This window comes from Astyanax mexicanus, chromosome 15 (assembly GCF_023375975.1).
Source record: "Astyanax mexicanus isolate ESR-SI-001 chromosome 15, AstMex3_surface, whole genome shotgun sequence".
NCBI classification, from domain to species: Eukaryota; Metazoa; Chordata; class Actinopteri; order Characiformes; family Acestrorhamphidae; genus Astyanax; species Astyanax mexicanus.
The window spans coordinates 43,199,157-43,221,872 of NC_064422.1; the positions used below are offsets into that span (position 1 = coordinate 43,199,157).

At 35.7% G+C, this 22,716-nt stretch overlaps 2 protein-coding genes across 4 annotated transcripts in view; one reads left to right on the plus strand and one right to left on the minus strand.

Annotated features, from left to right (window-relative positions):
• mkxa (mohawk homeobox a) overlaps positions 1-22,716 on the plus strand; it is a 343,537-nt gene that overhangs the window by 124,356 nt on the left and 196,465 nt on the right. The window lies entirely within an intron of this gene.
• The window catches only part of afap1 (actin filament associated protein 1), a 123,019-nt gene continuing 108,288 nt past the window's right edge, over positions 7,986-22,716 (minus strand). For all 3 annotated transcript variants that reach the window (XM_022670295.2, XM_022670294.2, XM_022670296.2), the window contains 5 exons: positions 18,859-18,988; positions 16,654-16,818; positions 15,562-15,752; positions 12,524-12,688; positions 7,986-10,923 (listed from right to left, as the gene is read on the minus strand). In XM_022670295.2, coding sequence (XP_022526016.2) covers positions 10,897-10,923; positions 12,524-12,688; positions 15,562-15,752; positions 16,654-16,818; positions 18,859-18,988 — 678 coding nt within the window. In that variant the 3' untranslated portion in view covers positions 7,986-10,896. The remainder of the gene's footprint in view (positions 10,924-12,523; positions 12,689-15,561; positions 15,753-16,653; positions 16,819-18,858; positions 18,989-22,716) is intronic.

Here is a 22,716-nt window from a genome sequence, read left to right on the forward strand (position 1 = left end):
AGGACAGGGCCCGCTGCAAACTGGACCCTGTCCACCGGGCACTGCTCACAGAATGCAGTCCACAGGACATGGACCACAGGATGCCGCCCACAGGAAGGCACTCACAGGACGCTGCTCACAGAATGTTGCTCAGAGGAAGCTGCAAACAGGACGCTGCACACAAGACACTGCTCATAGGATGCTGCCCACAAGACATCATCTACCCTGTCCACAGGACGCAGACCCCAGGCTGCTGCCCACAGTGAAACAACCCAGAGGCTGCTGCCCACAGGACGCTGCTAAAAGGACCCTGCTCACAGGACGCCACCAACAGGACCCTGCTCATAGGACACCACAAACAGGATGCTGCCCACAGGATGCCGCTCACTGGATGCCAGGAAACAAGACACCACCAACAGGACGCTGCAAACAGGAATCTGCCCACAGCGTATTGCCCACAGGACGCCACTGCCACCAGATCAAAGCATATCATTATGACCACCTCCATGTTTCAGGACACCTCCAGAGATCTCAGAGCGAGCTGATTGGACGGGCCTCAGATCACTTACAGCTTTTTAAACTGCTTATAAAACCCCGGTTATAAAACAGAATGATGCAAAATATGGAAACTATTTCTGATATTGAGTCTCGCTGTGAATGCATGGATTACCCATAATAATCACAGCGCCGTTATTATAGATAATCCATGCAGACGCAGCGAGACATCCTCCACAGGTATGTAGAGCGCGCTAGCTGCCAGCTGATGAGCCCAGAGAACGTGAGGAACTTCAGAAATTTACTACTAAACAGGGAATTGCGGCTTTATCTCGCGCAGATAAAACAAATACTACAGACATGACTCAAGCGCCTGTGCCATCGCTCAACACGGCAATCATCGCTCCCCAAAATCCAGACACAACGCGAGATTTACGCCCATAACCCAAATAAAAAGCGCAGAAATGAAGCGGGGGAATAAGGGAGTAAATCTCCCGCTGCTGCTTTCAGCGCTGGGAGCGGGCGGCGAGGCTGCAGGGGCACGGTAGCCCTGAACTCCAGCTCCACACTGACAGATTTATCAGAGGAAGGTACCGGAGGATATCTGGGCTCCTTCTGAAAGCGCTGAAGGAGATCTGGACTCTAAAAAGGCTTTAAAAAAGACGGCGCTGGTAAAAGAGCAATCACTCCAGTTCTGGCATTAAAACACTGACTTCTAGTTTCTGAAAGGATGGGTTTTAAAGTGCTGATACCAGTTTTTAAGGCATTAAATTGATTAGGTGTAGTAATTGGGGGGAACATTAGAAATAGGTGGATTTGTTCCTCGCAAAAATGATACTGCAGAAAAAGCAGAAATTGTTTTAGAATACGCTTTTATTTTGAAAGCATGCCGAAATCTGCACCCCGCCATGAAAAGCACCACCTCTCAGAAGCAAAAAGACACCAGTGTTACCAACTCCTCAGTAAGGAAAGTAGCTATTGGCTGTCCTAAAAGTCGCTTGAAGTCGCTTAATGACGTCATCACCTAATTTGCATAATACATGTTTTTGAAGCTGTAAAGGATTGGGGTTGTGGGAGAGAAAAAAGTGAGTAAAAAAAACCATAAATGTGTTAGAAATGTTACAAATGAACAACTTCTCTTGCTTTTTAAATAGGAGGTCACTTTTTTTACAGTAACTTAATTTTAACGCGAATTACATAAATTAGTTTTTTGCCATGTTCTTAATTGTTTTTATAAGAGCAGCAGTTAGCCGGAACTGTTATTCTACGTTTTTTTTTATTTTTTGTTTTTAGTTTGTTTGTTTTATTTAATTTAATTTTTTACGTTTTCTTAAGTTTTCTTTCATTTTAAACCCCCGCCCGCTGCAGCGCGGAGTAACTGAAGAGTGTGTGTTCATCTCAGAGTCACCAAAAGTCTCCAATAACACCACAAAAACTCGCTAGATTTGTCGCTAGTCGCTTTTTTTTACAAAAAAAAGTCGCTAGAGGGTCTGAAAAGTCGCTAAATATAGCGACAAAGTCGCTAAGTTGGCAACACTGGAAGACACGTCTTCTTGATTTTAAGTTTAGTTAGATAATGAAAAAATACCCAAGGTATTCGTAAGAAATAAGGACAAAGAAACATATCACCTGCAGCCTATCCCGAGAGGGGGTGCTTTTCCTGGCGGGGGAGCAGATTTAGGCACTACTATGGTGCCTAATTCAGCATCCCCGCCATGAAAAGCACCCCCTCTCGGAAGCGTGTTTCTAATTAAAATTAGATAAAGCATTTACCTCCGCTTCTATCAGGAAGACATTGTGTACACACCCTTGATAGGGGGTGCTTTTCATGGCAGGGGGTGCAGATTTAAGCACTACTATGATGCCAAATTCAGCACCCCCGCCAGGAAAAGCACCCCCTCTATCAGTAAAGGGCTGCAGGTGATATGTTTCTTTTTCCTTAATTCTTGCGAGTCAGCATAGCTTTGAAAACAGTATCTTGGGTATTTCCATTTTCTTAATAAAGTTAAAGCCAAGAAGACGTGGGTGCGCACTTCCAAGAGGTGGTGCTTTTCCTGGCGGGGTGCTGATGCGAGGTCAGCGATGAAAGCAAAACGGCTTTTGGGTTATGTATTATTCTGCTAACAGACGGAAAGGGTTTGGGTTATCTAAGGTTTATATTAACTGCTGCCCAAAATCTCTATAAAACTAAAAGGACACCATCGTAAAAAGTAAGAAGACAATAAAAAACACAGGACCCAACGTTAGTGACTGGAGAAAATGTAAGTAAGTTATATTATTTTAAATATTAGGTGATAACTGATCAGTTTTTGTGATATATATGTATATATACATATATATATATATATATATGTATATATATACATATATATATATATGTATATATATATAATTTAATAATATATATAAATAATATAATAATTCAGACATTATATATATTTTTTAATACCAGTAAATTTAATGTGTAGTAACATGTTTAGGTTGTAAAGTCACTTTCTGTTGGATTTAACTAATAATAAACAAAAGGACAGAAAAAATAATATTTTTTGTGATTAACTGTAATTCCACAAACGTTGTTTTAAGTAACTATAGGCTGGGCTTTGATTCATATTAGCAAATTTAAAAACTGTGGGTAAATGTTTTTCTCTGTAAAGCTGCTTTGTGACAACTTTTGTTGTAAAAAAAACGCCATAGAAATAAAATTGAATTGAATTTTTGAAGTGTTGCATAAAATTATATTAACTGGCTTTTTTCCTCATTTTTTTTGTGTGAAATAAACATGAATATAACAAAACTTAAAACACTGCACTGACTTTAGACTTGATAATAAAACACAGTGGATCAACACCAGCAGATGACATGTCTCTCCAAACCATCACTGATTGGTGGAAACTTCACACTAGACCTTGAGCAGTTTGGACTGTGTGTCTCTCCACTCTTCCTCCAGACTCTGATCCCTTGATTTACTTTAAATGAAATGTAAAATGTACTGATGATCAGTGATGGTTTGGAGAGTCATGTCTGTCATCTGCTGGTGTTGATCCACTGTGTTTTATTATCTAAGTCTAAAGTCAGTGCAGTTTTGTTTTCCCACAAAATCTTACAGCACTTCATATCTTACAGCTTCCCTCTGCTACTGACAACTTTTATGGAGATGTGGATTTCATTTTCCAGCAGGACTTGGCACACTGTCCATAAAGGCTTAAATAAATAAAGGCTTAAAATAGATCACTCTGTGTTTAATACATCTATATAATATATGAGTTTCACATTTTCAACTGAATCACTGAAATTAAGTAACTTTTCAATGATATTCTATTTTTTTGATATGCACCTGTACATCTGTTTACCTGAGTTTACCTGAGTTTACCTGCTGTCAGGAGTTTCTTACCTGTATTTTCCTGCTCCACTCGCTCCAATAATCAGTAACTCCAGTGTAGTCAGACCTCCTTCGTCCATATTTACTATAATAAACAGACTAATGGAGTTTCAGAGAGTTAAACTAAGTTATATTTAATATTTAGTTAATTTTATATAATTGTTTTTGTTTTTTTTTTTGGTTTGTTAACGTTTTTTTTTTCTTCTTCCTGAGTTTCACTGACTCTGTTCAGGCGCAGTGCTGCCACCTAGCGCATAAACACTGTATATACAGCGCCTGTTTTTATTTATGGAAGAAACGTGTTTAAATAGACACAAAATAACCTGCACTCTTTATTTTAAATACATATTATTACTATGTAAAAAATAATATATATTAAAACTCATTTACATATATATTTCATCATCTGGTTTCAGGTGTGATTTTTATATCAACTTGTTAGTTTATATGAGCATCACAAGCTTGAATCAAAATTATATACCCACAATTTTAAAAAGGTGCCAATAATTCTTTCCAGCCCATTTTAGGAGTTTTGCATGAAATTATATTAATTTTGCCTTTTTTTTCTCAGTTTTTTGTGTTTTTCCAATTCACACAAATGAAAAAAACACAACATATATATATATATATATATATATATATATATATATATATATATACACACACACATATATAACGTATAACAAATGTGTAATATAAATTATTTTATATATATATATATATATATATATATATATATATATATATATATATATATATATATATATATATATATACAATGGAATATACAGTAAAAACAATATATATAATTATTATGTAAAAATAATATTAATACTCAATTACATGTATTGTATATATATTATATAGTATATAAAGTCATCATCCTTCTATGAAGAAAAACATATGAAATTATTTAGTGAACAAAAAATTCAGAATTCAGTCTTTCAGTTAACAGCTGTGCTGAACTCATCAAGAGTTAATTACTTGAATTTCTTGTCTCTTAATAAAGTGTTTGAGAGCATCAGTTAAAGTAAAGTAGTGAAGAGGTAGAGTTACAGGTATACAGTGAATAGTGAATATTTGTGTAATGTAGAAAATGTAGGGAAAATAAAAATAATAATAAGGTGTGTCCAAACTTTTGACTGGTACTGTATATAAAATCAATGGATATAAGACTTATTTTCATTCTTCTGCGTTTATTATGTCTGAACCTTGATTACATTGAGATTTAATACCTTGGTTTTTTGTGTTCTAGATTATTTTATTTATTTTTTTATATTGATTTATTTTTATTTTGTCTGAAAAGCACTGTAAGAGATACTATATAAATAATAAAATAATAAAAAATAAACATTCCTACATTACAACTAAATCTCTGATGCTTTTCTCCTCCAGAAAATATCATATATATATATATATATATCAGTTTGTCTCCACTAGAGGTCGCTAGAGTATCAGTGCAGGAGAAATTCAGTAATCTTAAAGATATTCTATATATTTATCTCTGAGCTCCACTTATAATTTATGTGTATTTATGGGCCAAAAAAGTCACAATTAATTTAGCAAACACTGTTTAATCCACTCTTTTATAAATCTTAGAAACCGCCCTCATGACTTAGATTAAATACACCATGTATTTTTTTGTCTTTTGTTAAAAAAAAATATATATATATATATATTAATATGGGCTATGATATGTTACTATGTTGCCATATTCCCTATTCACAGTGGTTAGAGTATAAATCAATCAATTAATTAATCAATTATTCAATCAATCAATCAATCAATCAATTACTCTGTATATTATGTCATATTTTCCCTGTAAAATTTCCCTGTTTCTCTTAAAAATCACTAAGACAAGTATAGACTGATTTATTGAATTATGTTATTAGGTTATGTGATATTTTGAAAAAAAAAAAAAAAGTCTGTATAAGTGGAATACATAATTTATCAATATTATAAACATATTTTAGCTGAATTTTACACAACTAAATGACAATTACAAATTGCAAAAAAGAAATGACATTTTCTGCCCCCCCTTTTTTACAGGAAAGTAATTTAAAATATATATAATGTACTTTTCTCTTATTATTATTTTTTTATTTATTTATATTTGCCCCTTGTGCTGCCGAATCAGATCTGAGCTGGCGAAAAGTGGATTCTACAGGTGTCCTTTGAAATCTGGCACCAATATATTCTAAGCATATATTTACTGGTATATTATATAGGTCAAAATGTTTAGAACACCCCAATTTTCCATTTATTTTTTTCCATTTAAGCTCTTCAGGTCTAGAAATGGTACAAAATTCAGTGTACAAACTTTTTTTGTAGTCAGGGCCTTCCGAGAATGAAAATAATGAAGTAAAAGCTGAAAATAAATTGATTTTATAATTTAAAAAATGTATAGAGTGCTATATTGTAAAAGTCTATTGTAAAAAAATCCAATATTGTTTTTTTTAACAATTGATTGTTTAACAGCTTACAGCTGATACGTTGGGTGACCATATTTTTACACCTGGCTAAATGACGTCAACACCTAATTTGCATAATACATGTTTTTGAAGCTGTAAAGGATTAAGGTTGTGGAAGTGAAAAACACCCTAAATATGTTAGAAATGATACAAATGAACAGCTTCTGTTGCTTTTTAAATAGGCCGTCACTTTTTTACAATAACTTAATTTTTACGTGAATTACATAAATGAGTTTTTTGCCATGTTCTTAAATGTTATTATAAGAGCAGCAGTTAGACTGAACTGCTATTACACTTTTCCATTTTTAGGGTTTTTGTTTGTTTTATTAAATTTTTTTATGTTTTCTTAAGTTTTCTTTATTATGTCATACGCAGCGCCGTGCGCAGTGCCCTAGTGCCGGTAAATTGGTCCAATGAAGGTAATTTAAAAAACAGGGCATTTCTTCACTTTTTGAAAAAAACCTTGGACTCCCGGGACAGGACGTGAAATACGGACATGTCCCGGGAAATACGGACATTTGGTCACCCTATGATACGTATCAATGAAAATAAACTGATCTTTAATGGAAATCGAATAAAAAAAAAATCCATTTTGTTAATTTTTTAAAATCTTAATCTGTAGTAAAGCTGTAGTGCTGGAACAGATGGAAGACACAGATAAAACACAGAGAACTCTGTAACTATTAAAAGTAGAAGTTCTTTCTTTTCTTTAGATTAGAAATTACAGATGAAGTCAGAGAGCGGTGAGTACTGTTTCCCACACCTTCAAATAAAGACTCTTAGAAACTGGAGAAAAAAAACTGCTACAGGAAGACGTCTGGCTGACCCACATGGAAACAACAGCTTTAGCCTTTAGCTCTTTAGATTAGCATGATTAAGGACTGAGTCTCAGTTTCAGCAGAGAAGAGAATTGGAATTAGGCTACGTTCACATTATAATCCACATTGCTCAAATCTGAATTTTTGCTCTTGATCTTGACGGTTCACATTCATTGTAAATGTGAGTGATCTGTATCTGTGTGTAATGTGAACGAATCTGTTCCTGAAACACCGTCTCACATGTTCACATTGATACCTGTTTAAATGCCTCCTTCTTCACCAACAACAAAAAAACTTATATTAGAGAGAGGAGAGACTCGTAGCTTTATAAAGGGAAATGGATGAGTTTGTTAGCAGCTCATATGTGGAGCATCTTTTGCTGGAGTGGAGAAACAGGAAACAGCTGCTCTGAAGTTCATGCTCAGGTCCAGGAGGTGTAGGAAAAAGGACAGGCGGTTTGCTTTTGCTGTTTTTTTTTTTTAAGCTATAGCTGCACAGTTGCACCAAGAGATGCAGTGTGGGTACGAGAGAGAAGCACGTAGCGCTAATGCTAATGCTAATGTGTAAAAGCAAAAAGACGCATGAATTCAGATTTGATTTGACTGTTCATATTCATGTCACCTGTTCATGGATTGGATATGTATCTGATTTAGCACCAAATGTGAAAGTGACTCAAATCTGAATTGAAAAAAAAAGGATTTGGCACGTTCACACAGCCATGAAAAAATCAGATATAATAATAAAGGTATTAAACAATATTACTAAACAATAGGGGTGTTCCTACACTTCTGAAAATTAGTAAAAAAAAATGGTGAGCAGAATTATAATAAACACAGAATCATGTTAAAGTCTGAAAGCAGGTTTTATTTTTTATGTACAGCTTTTTTGTCGCCAAGTCAGCAACAGTCGATCAGCAAAATACAAACAAGTAGAAAATCCTTAAGGTGCAAAACAAACAATTTTACCCACAATCCCCCATAATAACCCACCCTGACTCCGCCCCTTTACTCTGAAGCAATACATGTCATATTACTGTTCACATTGTTTAACTCATTCAGTCAGTAGGGGAGGGGGTGGAGCTCAAAATACTGACATAACTATTAAATTCAGCATTTTATACGCAGCATTTTGATCATCTTGAAATATTTAATGGAGCAATTAATACATTTGATGAAGAGTTTTAACAATGCTTTTTAAAATAACTTAAGATTCTCAACTGGTAAAATTCAGACACCTGTGATGAGAAGTCGATGGACAGAAGAAAAGAAGGGCTGCACACACATGTAAGTTTAAAATCCGCAGCCTGAAATCAAAACGCTACGCCTCACTGCAGCAGAAACCAGCTTCTATGGAAAGTTGTAGATGTGCCTTAAATATAATCTGGCTGGCAGTAGTCTGTATGAATCTGTCAGTCCTTATTTCTATATTAAGCACCGAGTCTCGCTCCTTAATTTCACTGGATTAAGAGCAAAGAGCAAAAAGCACGACTGAAAAAAGCACCAAACTTACTGAAACACATTTACAGTGATTAGAGATGCACTGAGTGATGAGCTGGTGGTACAGTGAGTGGATCAGATACAGCAGAGCTGCTGGAGTTCTTAAACACTGTGTTCACTGACGTGGCTGACAGGACGTGACTGACAGGACATGGGCCACAGGACATGACTGACACAATGTGACCAATAGGACATAGCCCACAGATCCCGCAGGACATGACTGACAGGATGTGACTGAAAGGACATGGCCCACAGGGCACTACCGGCAGGACATGACTGACAGGATGTTGCCCACAGGACGTGACTGATAAGATGTGACTGAAAGGACAAAGCCCACAGGACACTACCTGCAGGACGTGACTGATGGGATGTTGCCCACAGGACGTAACTAGCAGGACATGGCCTACAGGACATGATTGACAGGATGCTACCTGACAGGGTGTGACTGACGATGTGACTGAAAGGACATAGCCCACAGGACGCTGTCCATAGGATGTGACTGACAGGATGCTGCCCACAGGATGCAACAATAAGGACATGGCCCACATGATGTGACTGAAGGGATGTGATTGACAGGACGTGACTGATAGGACATAACTAGCAGGACATGACTGACAGGACGCTGCCCACAGGACGTCACTGATAGGATGTGACTGACAGGAAGGGACTGTCAGGACACTGCCCACACAGAACATGACTGACAGGGTGCTGCCTACAAGATGTGGCTGACAGGATGTGACTGAAAGGACATGGCCCACAAGACACTTCCTGCAGGGCGTGACTGAAAGGACACTGGTGACTTCCGACAGGATGTGTCTAGAACCCTGTCGACAGGACATGGCTGAAAGTACATGGTCCACAGTACACTGCCCACAAGACGTAACTGACAGGACACTGCCGACAGGACGTGACTGACAGGACACTGCCCACAGGATGTGACTGAAAGTACATGGTCCACAGTACACTGCCCACAAGACGTAACTGACAGGACACTGCCGACAGGACGTGACTGACAGGACACTGCCCACAGGATGTGACTGAAAGTACATGGTCCACAGTACACTGCCCACAAGACGTAACTGACAGGACACTGCCGACAGGACGTGACTGACAGGACACTGCCCACAGGATGTGACTGAAAGTACATGGTCCACAGTACACTGCCCACAAGACGTAACTGACAGGACACTGCCGACAGGACGTGACTGACAGGACACTGCCCACAGGATGTGACTGAAAGTACATGGTCCACAGTACACTGCCCACAAGACGTAACTGACAGGACACTGCCAGCAGGACTCTTTTGTTTGGTGGTGAATTCTTAGTGCATCAGTGACACTCATGTGTTTAAGAACTCCAGCAGCACTGCTGTATCTGATTCACTGGTACCGTGTGGATCAGGTGTGTAGAATCAGGGAGGTGGTTTAACTGTAATATTGCTGCAGTTTTAGTGCAGAGCTCGTTCTGCTGAGCGTGAAGGAAAGAGCTGCGGGGTTCAGGACTTTCGCCACACCCTGACCTGGCAGCCGTCCTGCTGCTGCTGCTGCCCAAAGCTTCTGCTCCGGCCAAACGCCTGCTTCCCTCCCACCAAACCTCACTACAGGACTTCAGCTCAGGAGTTCAGACACTGAATTAACGTCCAGAAATGTGTTTGAGTGTTTGAGTTCTGGTAAAATGTGAACACAGAGAAGCCAATTTTCGTTAAAATGATAAAAAAAAGACATAAAATAACAATAAAACAAAAGAAAAACACAAAAACCCTCTAAATAAAGGCAGGATCTGGGGTGAGACCAAATAAAAACGCTTTAAAACTTTAAATATCGACACAAACAAACACAGAAAGAGGCTTGTATTTACTTAAACATTTACAAATAAATATTTAAAAGGTATTTTTCTTCTTCGACTTCCGATTGATGGCTTCTAGGAAACGTAACGCAGGTCAAACAGGCTAAGCATAGCTGAGATCAGCGGTAGCTTTAGAAACAGAGGAACAGGAATGCTTCAGTATTTTTCTATTCAGTCAAAAAAGACAAATAATAATCCGATAAAACAAAATACAGGTACTTCATATCCCACAGTATTTTAGATTTGCACATAAGTTTGCAGTGAAATGTTCTTAATTTGTTCTTATTCATAATTTCCTGCCCAATTCCCGTCTATGCATCAGTTCAGTCAGTTCACCCTCCACAACCTTCCTATATGCACAACTTTAAATAAATATATACACAACAGCTGGAAGACGAGCTGAAAACGAGTGTCTATGTGCCGGTTTTCATTTCCCATTCCTGCAAAAGAAAAAAAAAAAGAAGAAGACAAAAAAGAAAGACGAAGGTTTTGCATTAGTACATATTTGCATTGAGTATACAGCAAACAAAAATATAAGTATAAAGCTCCCTCCACCAGAGACAGAGAAAAAGCTAAGAAACTGCAAGTTTAAGTTCATTTTTTGCACTCTACACCCCACTCAAATTACTTGTATTACTTATCACTTTTTTGTCAAACTGTATGTTTTCCAGCTAAAACAGAAAGCTGTACAGGACTAGGATAGTAACGCTAGCTGGGCTAGCTTTAGCATCAGTAGCATCTGCACTACTGAGGTAGCTAGCTATGTAGCTAAATGTGTGACTAGTATAGATAGCACCGCTAATGTAAATGTATTGTGCGTTGTTGCTTTCTCTACTGAGTGTTAAATTGTTAAATATTAAATGTATTTTTCGGATTATAAGGCATGCTATCAATAAGCGTCTATTTTCTGGTCTATTTTCATATATAAAGTGCGCTGGATTATAAGGGGAATTAAGCGACACAAGTAAGGACGCCTACATCAAAGTGAGCAAGGGCGTCGCCATGTTTTCCTTCTAACAGGGAAGCTGGGGGAAGCGCCTAAATAAACAAAAAACTGAATTTCTTTAAAAAAAAAATGAGCGCTGGATGTTAATCTACACAGATTTCTCTCCTGAAAACTGTTTATTCTGGTGAGTAAAGTGCTTCCCTTTATTTACAGTAAGCTTAGATTTCCAATATTTTGTCAAGAGGTGAATTTTTAGTGAAGCATCATTAGCATTAGCCGCTAACTACCGCGCTAGTGTTCCGGTAACCCAGGACGCTATCAGCTAGCGGTTCGTCTCACTCAGCTTGTTTTAGCATGGTAAACACTCAGACTACAGTCTGATATACTCCCTTCTGAATGGCGAAGGAGCTAGCGCTGTGGTTAGCAGCTAATGTTAAAGCTAATGCTAATGCTGCTGCACCCAGCCTTAGTGCTGGAGAAACTTTACTGAAACTCCTGTATAACTCTGGACTTCAGTGGAGTGGCTTAACGGCTCCTTAATACCTGACTGGTAGAATTCACACATAAGATGCACTGGATTATAAAGCGCACTGATGATTTTGGGGAAAATTAAAGGATTTTAAATGCGCTTTATATTCCGAAAAATATGGTAAATATATAATACATTTACTACAATACTATAAAATGTGTTTAAAAAATATTGAAAAATGTGTTTGGTATTAGATATACAGTATGATGCTGCTGAAAGTTTAGAATAAAAACGTGACACGGAATAACATGAATAAAAAGTGCTGTATTGCTTATTCTTTGATTCATTAATATATCAGGACACATCTAGGCAACATTAAAATACACCTGACAGTCTAAACATATTTTAATACTTTTGCTCATAAGAAAAATGTGTGGCTTCAGATAAAAGGTGATATCTTCTGAAGTGTGTAACAGATCCAGATGTAAAAAGCTGGAAATTAAAGCTGAAATTATGATCTTTTGTCTCATATTCATAAAGGGATTAGCCTCATAATTCCAGTACTTTTGGAGGGAACTATATATGTGGAAGTGTATGCTGCCTATAAGTGTGTATCAGATCTCACCTTGGCCTTCCTGAGGACGTGTCCCCGCACCGGAGAGGCTTTCTGCGGGACCTGGCGCCGCAGTAAGGAGGCGCTGTTCACCGGCAGTGAGCACGTCTCCGTGTCGCTGGTGTCACAGCTGGAGAGGGGTGAGTTATCCACGGTGCGTTTCACCAGCACTGGAGACTACAAAGCACACAATACACACTTATTACACACTTAAGATCTCTCATAGTATTGGACTATGCTGATGTAATTTATAGGCAGGTGTCCGCCAGTCAGTGTTGGGCACGTTACTTAAAAAAAGTAATTAGTTATAGTTACTCGTTACTTCTCCAAAAAAGTACTAACTGAGTTACTAACCAAGTTACTCCACTATAAAAGTAACTAATTACCAGTGAAAGTAACTATTGCGTTACTTTTGTGTTACTCGCCCCCGGAAACACTAAAACTCTAAAACTCAGCTTACTGGTGTCACCAAATTAAATTTAAACTTTTAATATCTAACCACCTTCAGACAGTCTGTAACTGTTTTAGTTGAGTTTTTCTTTTAGTTTGTTATTTATTGTAATTATCTTGTCTTTTTATTTATCTAATTTTATGTTTTACCATTTAGCCCTTTTATTTTATTTATTTTATTAATTTCATCCTTTTACTGCCTTTACTTTTGGCCTTTTACATTTTTATTTTCATTTATTTTCTTCCTTTTATTTTTTGTATATTATTATTATTATTATTATTATTATTATTATTATTATTATTATTATTATTATTATTATTTATTTTAGGTCCATCCTTTACTTTTTTATAATTGTGGTTATTTTAGTCCTTTATTTTTTTAACTGTGTTTATATTTTATTATTCTACGTATTTATCTCTTTGTTTTATTGCTCTACATTTTAGCTTGTTTGCATATCCTTTTATTTTGAATTATTTTATTTTTCTTAATTAAATCTTACATTGTTTGCTTGTGTTTATAATTTAAACTTAATTTTCAATCCCTTTTATTTTATGTAAGCTCGGCTACATTGAAAATAAGGGTTACCCTCAATGTATTTACCGAGTGAAAATAAAGGTTGATTAATTGATTGATTAATTAAAACCATGGTGCAAAAAAAATGCCAGGAAAAAGTGGATCATTCACTTCATTCATGTTGCTGATTATTACATGCAATGCCCTGTTGTGCCGAATTTAGCACCCCCGCTAGAAAAAGCACCCCCTCTCTGGAGTGTGCACACACGCTGTCTTGGCTTTAACTTTACTTAGAAAATGGAAATACCCAAAATACTGTACTAAGCTATATTGACTGGTAAAAAATAAGGAAAAAGAAACATGTCACCTGCAGCCTCTCCTGAGAGGTGGTGCTTTTCCTGGCGGGGGTGCTGAATTTAGCACCATAATGGTGAGCTACTTTGAGCGAGAATAACTGAGAAAAAAAACCCATATCATCCATTCTAAAGTCTTTTTGGGCAAAGTGCACAACATACTAGATCTCAGATAGCTGTAGGAGAGTGGAGTTGTGCTATTCAACCAACTAAGTACTTTTTATCACGTTTTACTACACCCAAAGTCAATTTTACACCAGAGTTTTCCTTTAACCCTTGTGTGGTGTTCGGGTCTGTGGGACCCGTTTTAATTTTTCATCAAATGAGACTAAAAAAATATTTTTTCTAACTCAAACTCATTGGCATTGGCTCATTTTTTGTGAAAAAACATATATCAAAACACATTTTCGATAAACACACACTGTACACCCCCCCCCCCCCCCCACATTTATATTACATACAGTATGTTTGGCCAACGGCTAATAAACATTGCTTCATTTGTAAATTTGAAACTAAACAAATTTTCTACTCATATCTTGAGTTTAATTCATTTTCTTTTACATTTTATTAAAAAACTAATAAAAAAAAGAGTAGCACTTTTTAAAAGAAATGTAACATAAGAAAGGTAAAGGGCAAATATTAACCATGTAAGCTGTTTATATTGCTTGCAATTTAGGTGAAGCGAGCATGTGTAAAGCATTTTAATGTAAAATTGCTTAATTTTGCTGAATTAAATACAAGTAACAAAGTAAACGAGTAACAAAAATATGAACACCACACAAGGGTTAAGTGACTGTAGTGTATGATTACAGTAGTAATAATAGTAGTAATAACAGTAGTATTAACAGTAGTAATAACAGTAGTAATAATAGTAGTATTAACAGTAGTATTAACAGTAGTAATAATAGTAGTAATAACAATAGTATTAACAGTAGTGATAACAGTAGTAATAACAGTAGTAATAACAGTAGTAATAATAGTAGTAATAACAGTAGTAATAACAGTAGTAATAACAGCAGTAATAACAGTAGTATTAACAGTAGTATTAACAGTAGTAATAATAGTAGTATTAACAGTAGTATTAACAGTAGTAATAATAGTAGTAATAACAATAGTATTAACAGTAGTAATAACAGTAGTAATAATAGTAGTATTAACAGTAGTATTAACAGTAGTAATAATAGTAGTAATAACAATAGTATTAACAGTAGTAATAACAGTAGTAATACAGTAGTAATAACAGCAGTAATTACAGTAGTAATAACAGTAGTAATAACAGTAGTAATAATAGTAGTAATAACAGTAGTAATAACAGTAGTAATAACAGCAGTAATAACAGTAGTATTAACAGTAGTATTAACAGTAGTAATTAACAGTAGTAATAATAGTAGTAATAATAGTAGTAATAACAATAGTAATAACAGTAGTAATACAGTAGTAATAACAGCAGTAATTACAGTAGTAATAACAGTAGTGATAACAGTAGTAATAACAGTAGTAATAACAGTAGTAATAATAGTAGTAATAACAGTAGTAATAACAGCAGTAATAACAGTAGTAATAACAGTAGTAATACAGTAGTAATAACAGCAGTAATTACAGTAGTAATACAGTAGTAATAACAGTAGTGATAACAGTAGTAATAACAGTAGTAATAACAGTAGTAATAATAGTAGTAATAACAGTAGTAATAACAGTAGTAATAACAGTAGTATTAACAGTAGTGTACAGACCTGTGGACTGGAGCTGCTGGTCTTGGGTTCGATGGTGAGGCCGAGAGTGACCCCCCCGTTCAGAGCCTTCTTCAGACTCTCCTTCACCTCCGTCAGCTCCAGCTCCAGATTCACTCGCTCTTCCTCCTTCAGCTTACACTCCTCCTCCACCTTCTTCAGACGCTCGGTCAGGGACGCCTGAGAGCGCTTACCTGCAGAACAGGAGGCACACGCCTTTACATTCATGACTATTTCAAAGCATTTACAATAAAATATACGTTTAATACAAGTATTAAATTCTACTGTATTAAGACACATAGTGTAGATGCACATTCCCTCCAGGTTGACCAGAAAATTTTTTTTTCTGTACATTTTAAAAATAATGTGTTTTTATTTTTGTCAAATTGAAGAATCTTCTTATAATATTGATTTAGTTTGCTTAAACAATTATATAAGTGATTACTTATTTTCTCAGAATAATTACCTTTCTCTTTTCTCAAAATAATGATGATTTGTGTTAAGATTTTGATTCGCTTAAACATTTATGTAGTGTAGGAAAAAAAAAAAATATATATATATATATATATATATATATATACTGGATTTAAACAATCACTTATTTTCTTACTTAATAAAGACTGACGGCCCTGTTTACACACTGTGCAAGGTTTTGTCATTGCTATCTTACACCCTGCCAACACTCCATGTTCATGCCTTCCGCCTACATAGTTTAAATAGATGAATAGATTATGAATATATTATGAATATATCTATATATCTAAACGGTGTGTTTCCTCTGCTGAGAAGCATTGGACAAGTCCAGGTAGCTGCGCTGTTAAAATAGCAATCCGCCAAAGTCAGAGCGCATGCCTTTTGCACAGCATTTCAGGTGTGCAACATGTACTTTTCCCATCGTTACGATAGCAAAGAAACTTTTTTAGCTGTAAAGATTGTTTTTTTTTTTTGCATTTACTTTTTTTTTTCTATTGACAGTCATTGGTTTTGACCCTCATCCAGAAAGCTCCTACATTTCCATTAAAAGTGCAACATAATTTAATATTTTTTTAGTGTTTAATATTATCTGGTGTTATGTGTTATTTTTAATATTCTCACCGGTGTTGTTCTCGAGGGCGGTGCGCAGATCTCTCCGGTCCTTCTTCAGTTGGGTCAGTCGGTTCCGGATCTCCTGCTTCCTCTTCAGCAGCTCCTCCTCCTTCAGCTGCAGTCGCTTAGCGTCCGCCTCCACCCGGTTCTTCCCATACTTATACTGATCCACACCTGCAGGTATCACATCATAATTACATCATAATAACATCATAATTAATGGTGCACCAGTGAGCTGGAATTCACTACAGGATTTTCTAAAACTCAGCTCACTGGTGTTTATAAATCATTTTAAACTTTTAATATCTAACCAGCCTGTAACTGTTGTACTTAATCTTATTTATTCTCAACTTTTTTTTAGCTCTTCTCTTAGTTCTTTATTTCCTTTTTATTTCTTTCCTTATTTTATTTTTTTAAAGTAGTATGTACTCATTTCTTTAATTATTATTACTATTACTATTTGTATTATTATTATTGTTTTTATTTTTGTAGTTCATTTATTTATTTGTATTTGCTTGATATTTTCTATTTACTTTGCTTAATTTTAGTTTTTTTGTTGTATTAAAATTTTATCTTATAATATAATATATTATCTTTTTATCTTAATTTCTTAATTATACCATAATTACACCATAAATAATGGTGCACCAGTGAGCTGGAATTCACTAAATAATTTAAAACTTTTCATTTCTAACCACCTTCAGACAGCCTGTTCTTGTTCTGTTCTGTTCTTATTTCTTCTTGACTTTCATGTTTTATTTTATTTGAGTTCTTCTCTTAGTTCCTAATTGCCTTTTTATTTCTTTCCTTATTTTATTTTTTTAGTTTTGTATTATTGCTTTGTTTTAACTTATTTTGATTCTCTTTTATTATTATTACTATAATTTTTTATCATTTTTATTATGTTTTTTTTATTTTTAGTTCATTTATTTATTTGTATTTTTATTGTATTATGCAAAAGTTAGTTTTAGCTTTATTTTAACTGTTTCTTTGTTGTATTAATCTTATTTTTATTCTAATTCTATTTTTATCTTTTATTTACTGTTATTTTTAAATTATACACTTTAGTTATTATTTTATTTGTCATGTCAATCCCTGTTTTTGTAAATGATCGGCTACATTGAAAATGAGGGTTGACTTTCGAGTCAAAATAAAGGTTTATTGATTGATTGATTGATTGATTGATTGAATTACACTTAATAATCAGAATTCTCCTTTCATTTTCATTTTGGATGGTGCAGCTGCATTTAGTGCGTGTTGCTTCTTTCGTTAAAAAAAAAATAAATCAATCAGCGTGTCACTTCATTCCCTTTAAGAGGCAGGTGAGCTCTGACTTTGGCACGTTCGTATCTTAACAGCGCGTCGCTTTTGTGCTCGGTCTCAGCAGAGACAGATACTGACCTGCATGTTTACACTGTGAAGATACACCAGCAGCTCATTTAAGGGAACAGTAATGTTATTTTATTCTTTATTCTGTTTATTGTTGAGTTGAGTTGCGCTACTGCATGGCTAAGATAGGATTGGGCAGCTGACTGTTGCCTGTTGTCTAAGTTTTAATCGGTCAATGGCGCACTGCACGTTTTCCACCAGCAAAATAGACACATGCCAGATATTTACCTGAACACACCTCACTTCCAGACCACCACACCCATCAGTGTAGATTTATTCCTAAACTCTGATGCTATTTTAACAGCGTGGGCACAAGGCGTGTAAATAGACTAATGATGTGGTGTAAGATAGCAATGAGCATTGTGATTAGCCTTTTGCGTCTTTATAACAAAAGCTCTATAAAACTGACTGAGCGATATTTGCGATATTTACAATATTTATGATATTAAATATCCGATCAGATCATTAAAAGGTCTGAATGTTTTATTAGATGTGGAGATGCTCAGACTGGGATCCAGCATGTACTGGTGGATTTGACTGGGGTGACTGAGTTTACTAAGCAGCATTAACTCCTGTCCACACAAACCCCGGCCTGCAATTTCCACATTCCAGCATTTTCCACATATTTCTGCGGCTTCTTTTTCCTAGAAAGTAATCGCTGCTGGAATAGCCAGGATAATACGCGCAGACATGATGTCTGCATACGTTAGCATTTGTAAATTATTGCACTGCATTACGAGAAAAATTACTCACTTTAACAAAAATATGGGTTAATTTAAAGATTATGCTCTTGGGATGATCTGTAATAAAGGAATGTTTGCTTACTTGAATTACTTGAATTGTTGCGTTTAACTGGTAGCGACCCGTTCGTCCCATTAGCCTTTTTGGTCTGGTTCTTGTCCAACTTCTGTTTGGCAGAGAATCCGTTGGTGAGTGTGGTTTTCTTCCCCTTCGTCTGATTGACAGACAGACAGACAGACAATACAGAAATTTATATTTATTTATTTTTTGTTGTTCAAAGAAAGAAAATCAAAGAAAAACTAGAATGAATCCAGTGTAAAATTAAATAAAATATTTTTTTTCCTTTTTTTAGTACAAACATAGTGATAAAATGAAATTATACAAAATAAATGATCAAGTAAATCAGCAAAAAAGCACTTAAAAATATATTTCTTTACATTAAATACCTTAACAACTTTGTGTTAGTGTGTAAAACTCAGTGTGTAAAGCTTAACAATCAGCTGTTAAGCTGTTGTGATGAAATACGGTTAAGTTGTTAAGTTTACTATACTGTAAAAGTACAGTACAGTTTAGTTATGGTAATATTGTGAAGTAAACTCAACAGGCTTAATTACTCTCTTCATTCAGGACATAGGACATGCAGTACATGGTCACGCCCACGACTAATTTAATTGGCCGCCCATTGCGATGCTCGTTGCTATCTTTCACCCCGAAAAGTCTATTTTCACGCCTTGCACCCACACTGATAAAATAGCGTCAGAGTTTAGGAATAAATCTACACTAATGGCCGTGGTGGTCTGGAAGTGAGGTGTGTTCAGTTAAACAGGTGCGCCACTGACCGATTTAAACCCTGACAACATTCAACAGTCAATAGTTAACATATTAATTTCCCATTGACCTCTGGAACCACCTATTTGGTTATTAGGCTTCTTCACTTCCTCATGCCTCTTTTACCACTAGTCACGTTGTCATTTCCCCCATTTTCCTACTTTCTTTCCGAATGGTTGACTCTCTAAACCCTCACTGATTGGTGGAAACTTCACACTAGATCTCGAGCAGTTTGGACTGTGTGTCTCTCCACTCTTCCTCCAGACTCTGCTCCCTTGATTTATTTTAAATGAAATGTAAAATTTACTGATGATCAGTGATGGTTTGGAGAGACATGTCTGTCATCTGCTGGTGTTGATCCACTGTGTTTTATTATCAAGTCTAAAGTCAGTGCAGTTTTGTTTTCCCACAAAATCTTACAGCACTTCATATCTTACAGCTTCCCTCTGCTGAGAACAACTTATATAGAGATGGGGATTTCATTTTCCAGCAGGACTTGGCACACCGCCCACACTGCGTACCAAAAGTACCAATTGGTCTAATATATAATATTCTATTTTTTTATTTTAAACACTGATTTTTGAAGTTTTTATTGGCTGTAAGTCATAATAAATCAACAATAAAAGAAATAAACGTTTAAAATAGATCACTCTGTGTTTAATACATCTATATAATATATGATTTTCACATTTTGAATTTTTTCAGATGCACTACTACTAACCTCCCTTTGTAAAGCTAATCTTACTAATGTAATACGGTGTAAAAAGTCCTGATTAAAACAGCAGAAGGCAGGAATAAAATCCACACAGCAGCCCTGAAACACCTAATTACTGACTAAACACAGCTCTGCGTGCTGCTCTGCAAATGATCCACAAACAATCCACTTTAATCTGCCGCATTAATCACATTAATCCCCGGCCCAGACACAGATTACACCGGGGAGTGATTATGATTAGCATCTCCCAGTATAATGAGCTCTGTGGGTTTGGGGGCGGGGCTTACGGCACACTGGGCCGAGAACACTAACAACTAACACCAACTCAACCACCTCAACAACCTGTACCATTCAATTCAGCGTGATGTTACAGTGGCTTGCAAAAGTATTCATACCCCTTGAATACCACTTTTCCATATTTTGTCACATTACAACCACAAACTTAAATATATTTATTTCATTGGAATTTAATGTGAAAGTGGAAAGGAAAATCATGCACGATTCAAAACAGTTTTTACAAATTAAAAAACTGAAAAAAAGTACGGTGTGCAAAAGTATTTAGCCCCCTTTTCTCAGAGTGCAACCAATAGCATTCAGAAGTTGCCTCATGACTGTTCATGACTAATAAGAGTCAACCTGTGTGTAATCTAACCTCAGCACAAATACTGGTGTGGAGATTGAATACTTTTGCACACCACACTTTTTTTTTAGTTTTTTTTATTTGTAAAACATGTTTTGAGCATACCTGTCAAGTCTCCCGTTTTGGCGGGGAAACTACCGTAGTTTACTCCTCTTTCCCGCCGTCCTCCCGTATTATTATTTTCCCGTAAATTTCCCGTATTATATTAAAAAAATATAAAATAAAAAATATATATATATATATATATATTATTGAGGAGACAGGGCCCTGACCGCTCTGTGTCTCTTAACCAATCGTGGAGCCGGTTCAAGGAGAAAGTCCCGCCTTTCAGGAGAAACAGCCAATCAGCTTGCAAAGGAGAGTCAGTGTGGGGAAGCCCCCCCGTCGCTGTGAGTTCAGGCAGCTAGTCGGAGCTGCTGATGTTAAAACATATATGGATATACGGAGATTTTCTAAAAGAAAGGTAACGGTAGGTTAATGGAAACTGTGATGAGATTTTTCTGATAGCTGCTTAAAAATACTCGTCTCCGAAACAAAACACACAGATTAAACCTTTTAAAATAAAAAAATTACAGTTTGTGACTCAGTTTAACTAGAAATGTGGAGAGGACCGACATTAACTGAACTGATCAGGGGTGGAGTGATCAAAAGAAAGAAGTATTAATTAAAAATTATTAATTGTGTAGGCCCCTTAGGAATAATTTTTACTGATGGAATATATCTGGTCCATGTCCTTTTAGTAAAAGCTCATGATACTATTTTTAGGTCACCAACAGTTATTTTGTAGAATTTGTGCACCCTTTGTTCAATTTTAAATCCATTCAATAAAATATATATATATATCATATAAAAGAGTGCATTATGCCAAAAAAGACATGCAATCTTAACTTTTTTTTAATATCTAGAAAAGGGTTTTTATTTGGCTGTATTAAAAGAATGACATATGTAGGAATGTCCACAACATTTCAGATTCTATAATCTAATTGTAGTGTGTAAGTGGTTCACATGTGGTTATTTTAGATTTTTTTAAACCTGTCTTAAAATGTAAGGGATACTGAACCTTCGTTGGGCTGGTGGGACGGCTTTAAGTGGACAGATTTTTAAATCTAAAACTTGACAGGTATGGTTTTGAGTCATGCGGTCTTTTCCTTCCACTTCACAATCATATAGCACTTTGTGTTGGCCTTTCACATTGAATTCCAATTAAATGTATTTATGCTTGCGGTTGTAAGGTGACAAAATATGGACAAGTTTAAGGGGTATGAATACTTTTGCAAGCCACTGTATACCACACATACATTGTTAGGAGGACTTCAGCCTGAGGGGACGTTTCAAATGATGCTGGCCAATAAAGTATAAATCACCACTGAACAGCATTATACCTTCATACATGACCATAAAAACAAACACACACACATACACACACACACACACACGCACATACATAACGCATGTGTTCATGATTTTCATGGATTTAATGAAATTTATTGGACGTCACACAGAGCGAAAGAGCTCGCTAAAGCTGGGTGGTCTGAGTTAAATACAAAATATGAAACCTTCTGGTTCACATGTGTTTAAAACTGCAGCTATATAGCATTAAATATTTTTACATTTTTACTAATCATTTTCATTATTTTAAAATGTTCTGCATTGTCGATTAATACTATATAATACTAATATGCTTTATATATGCTTAGATGATCAGTTTTGTACATCTCTGCTGGATTTTTTCAGTCAGTTTTATGAGGAAGAGTCACCT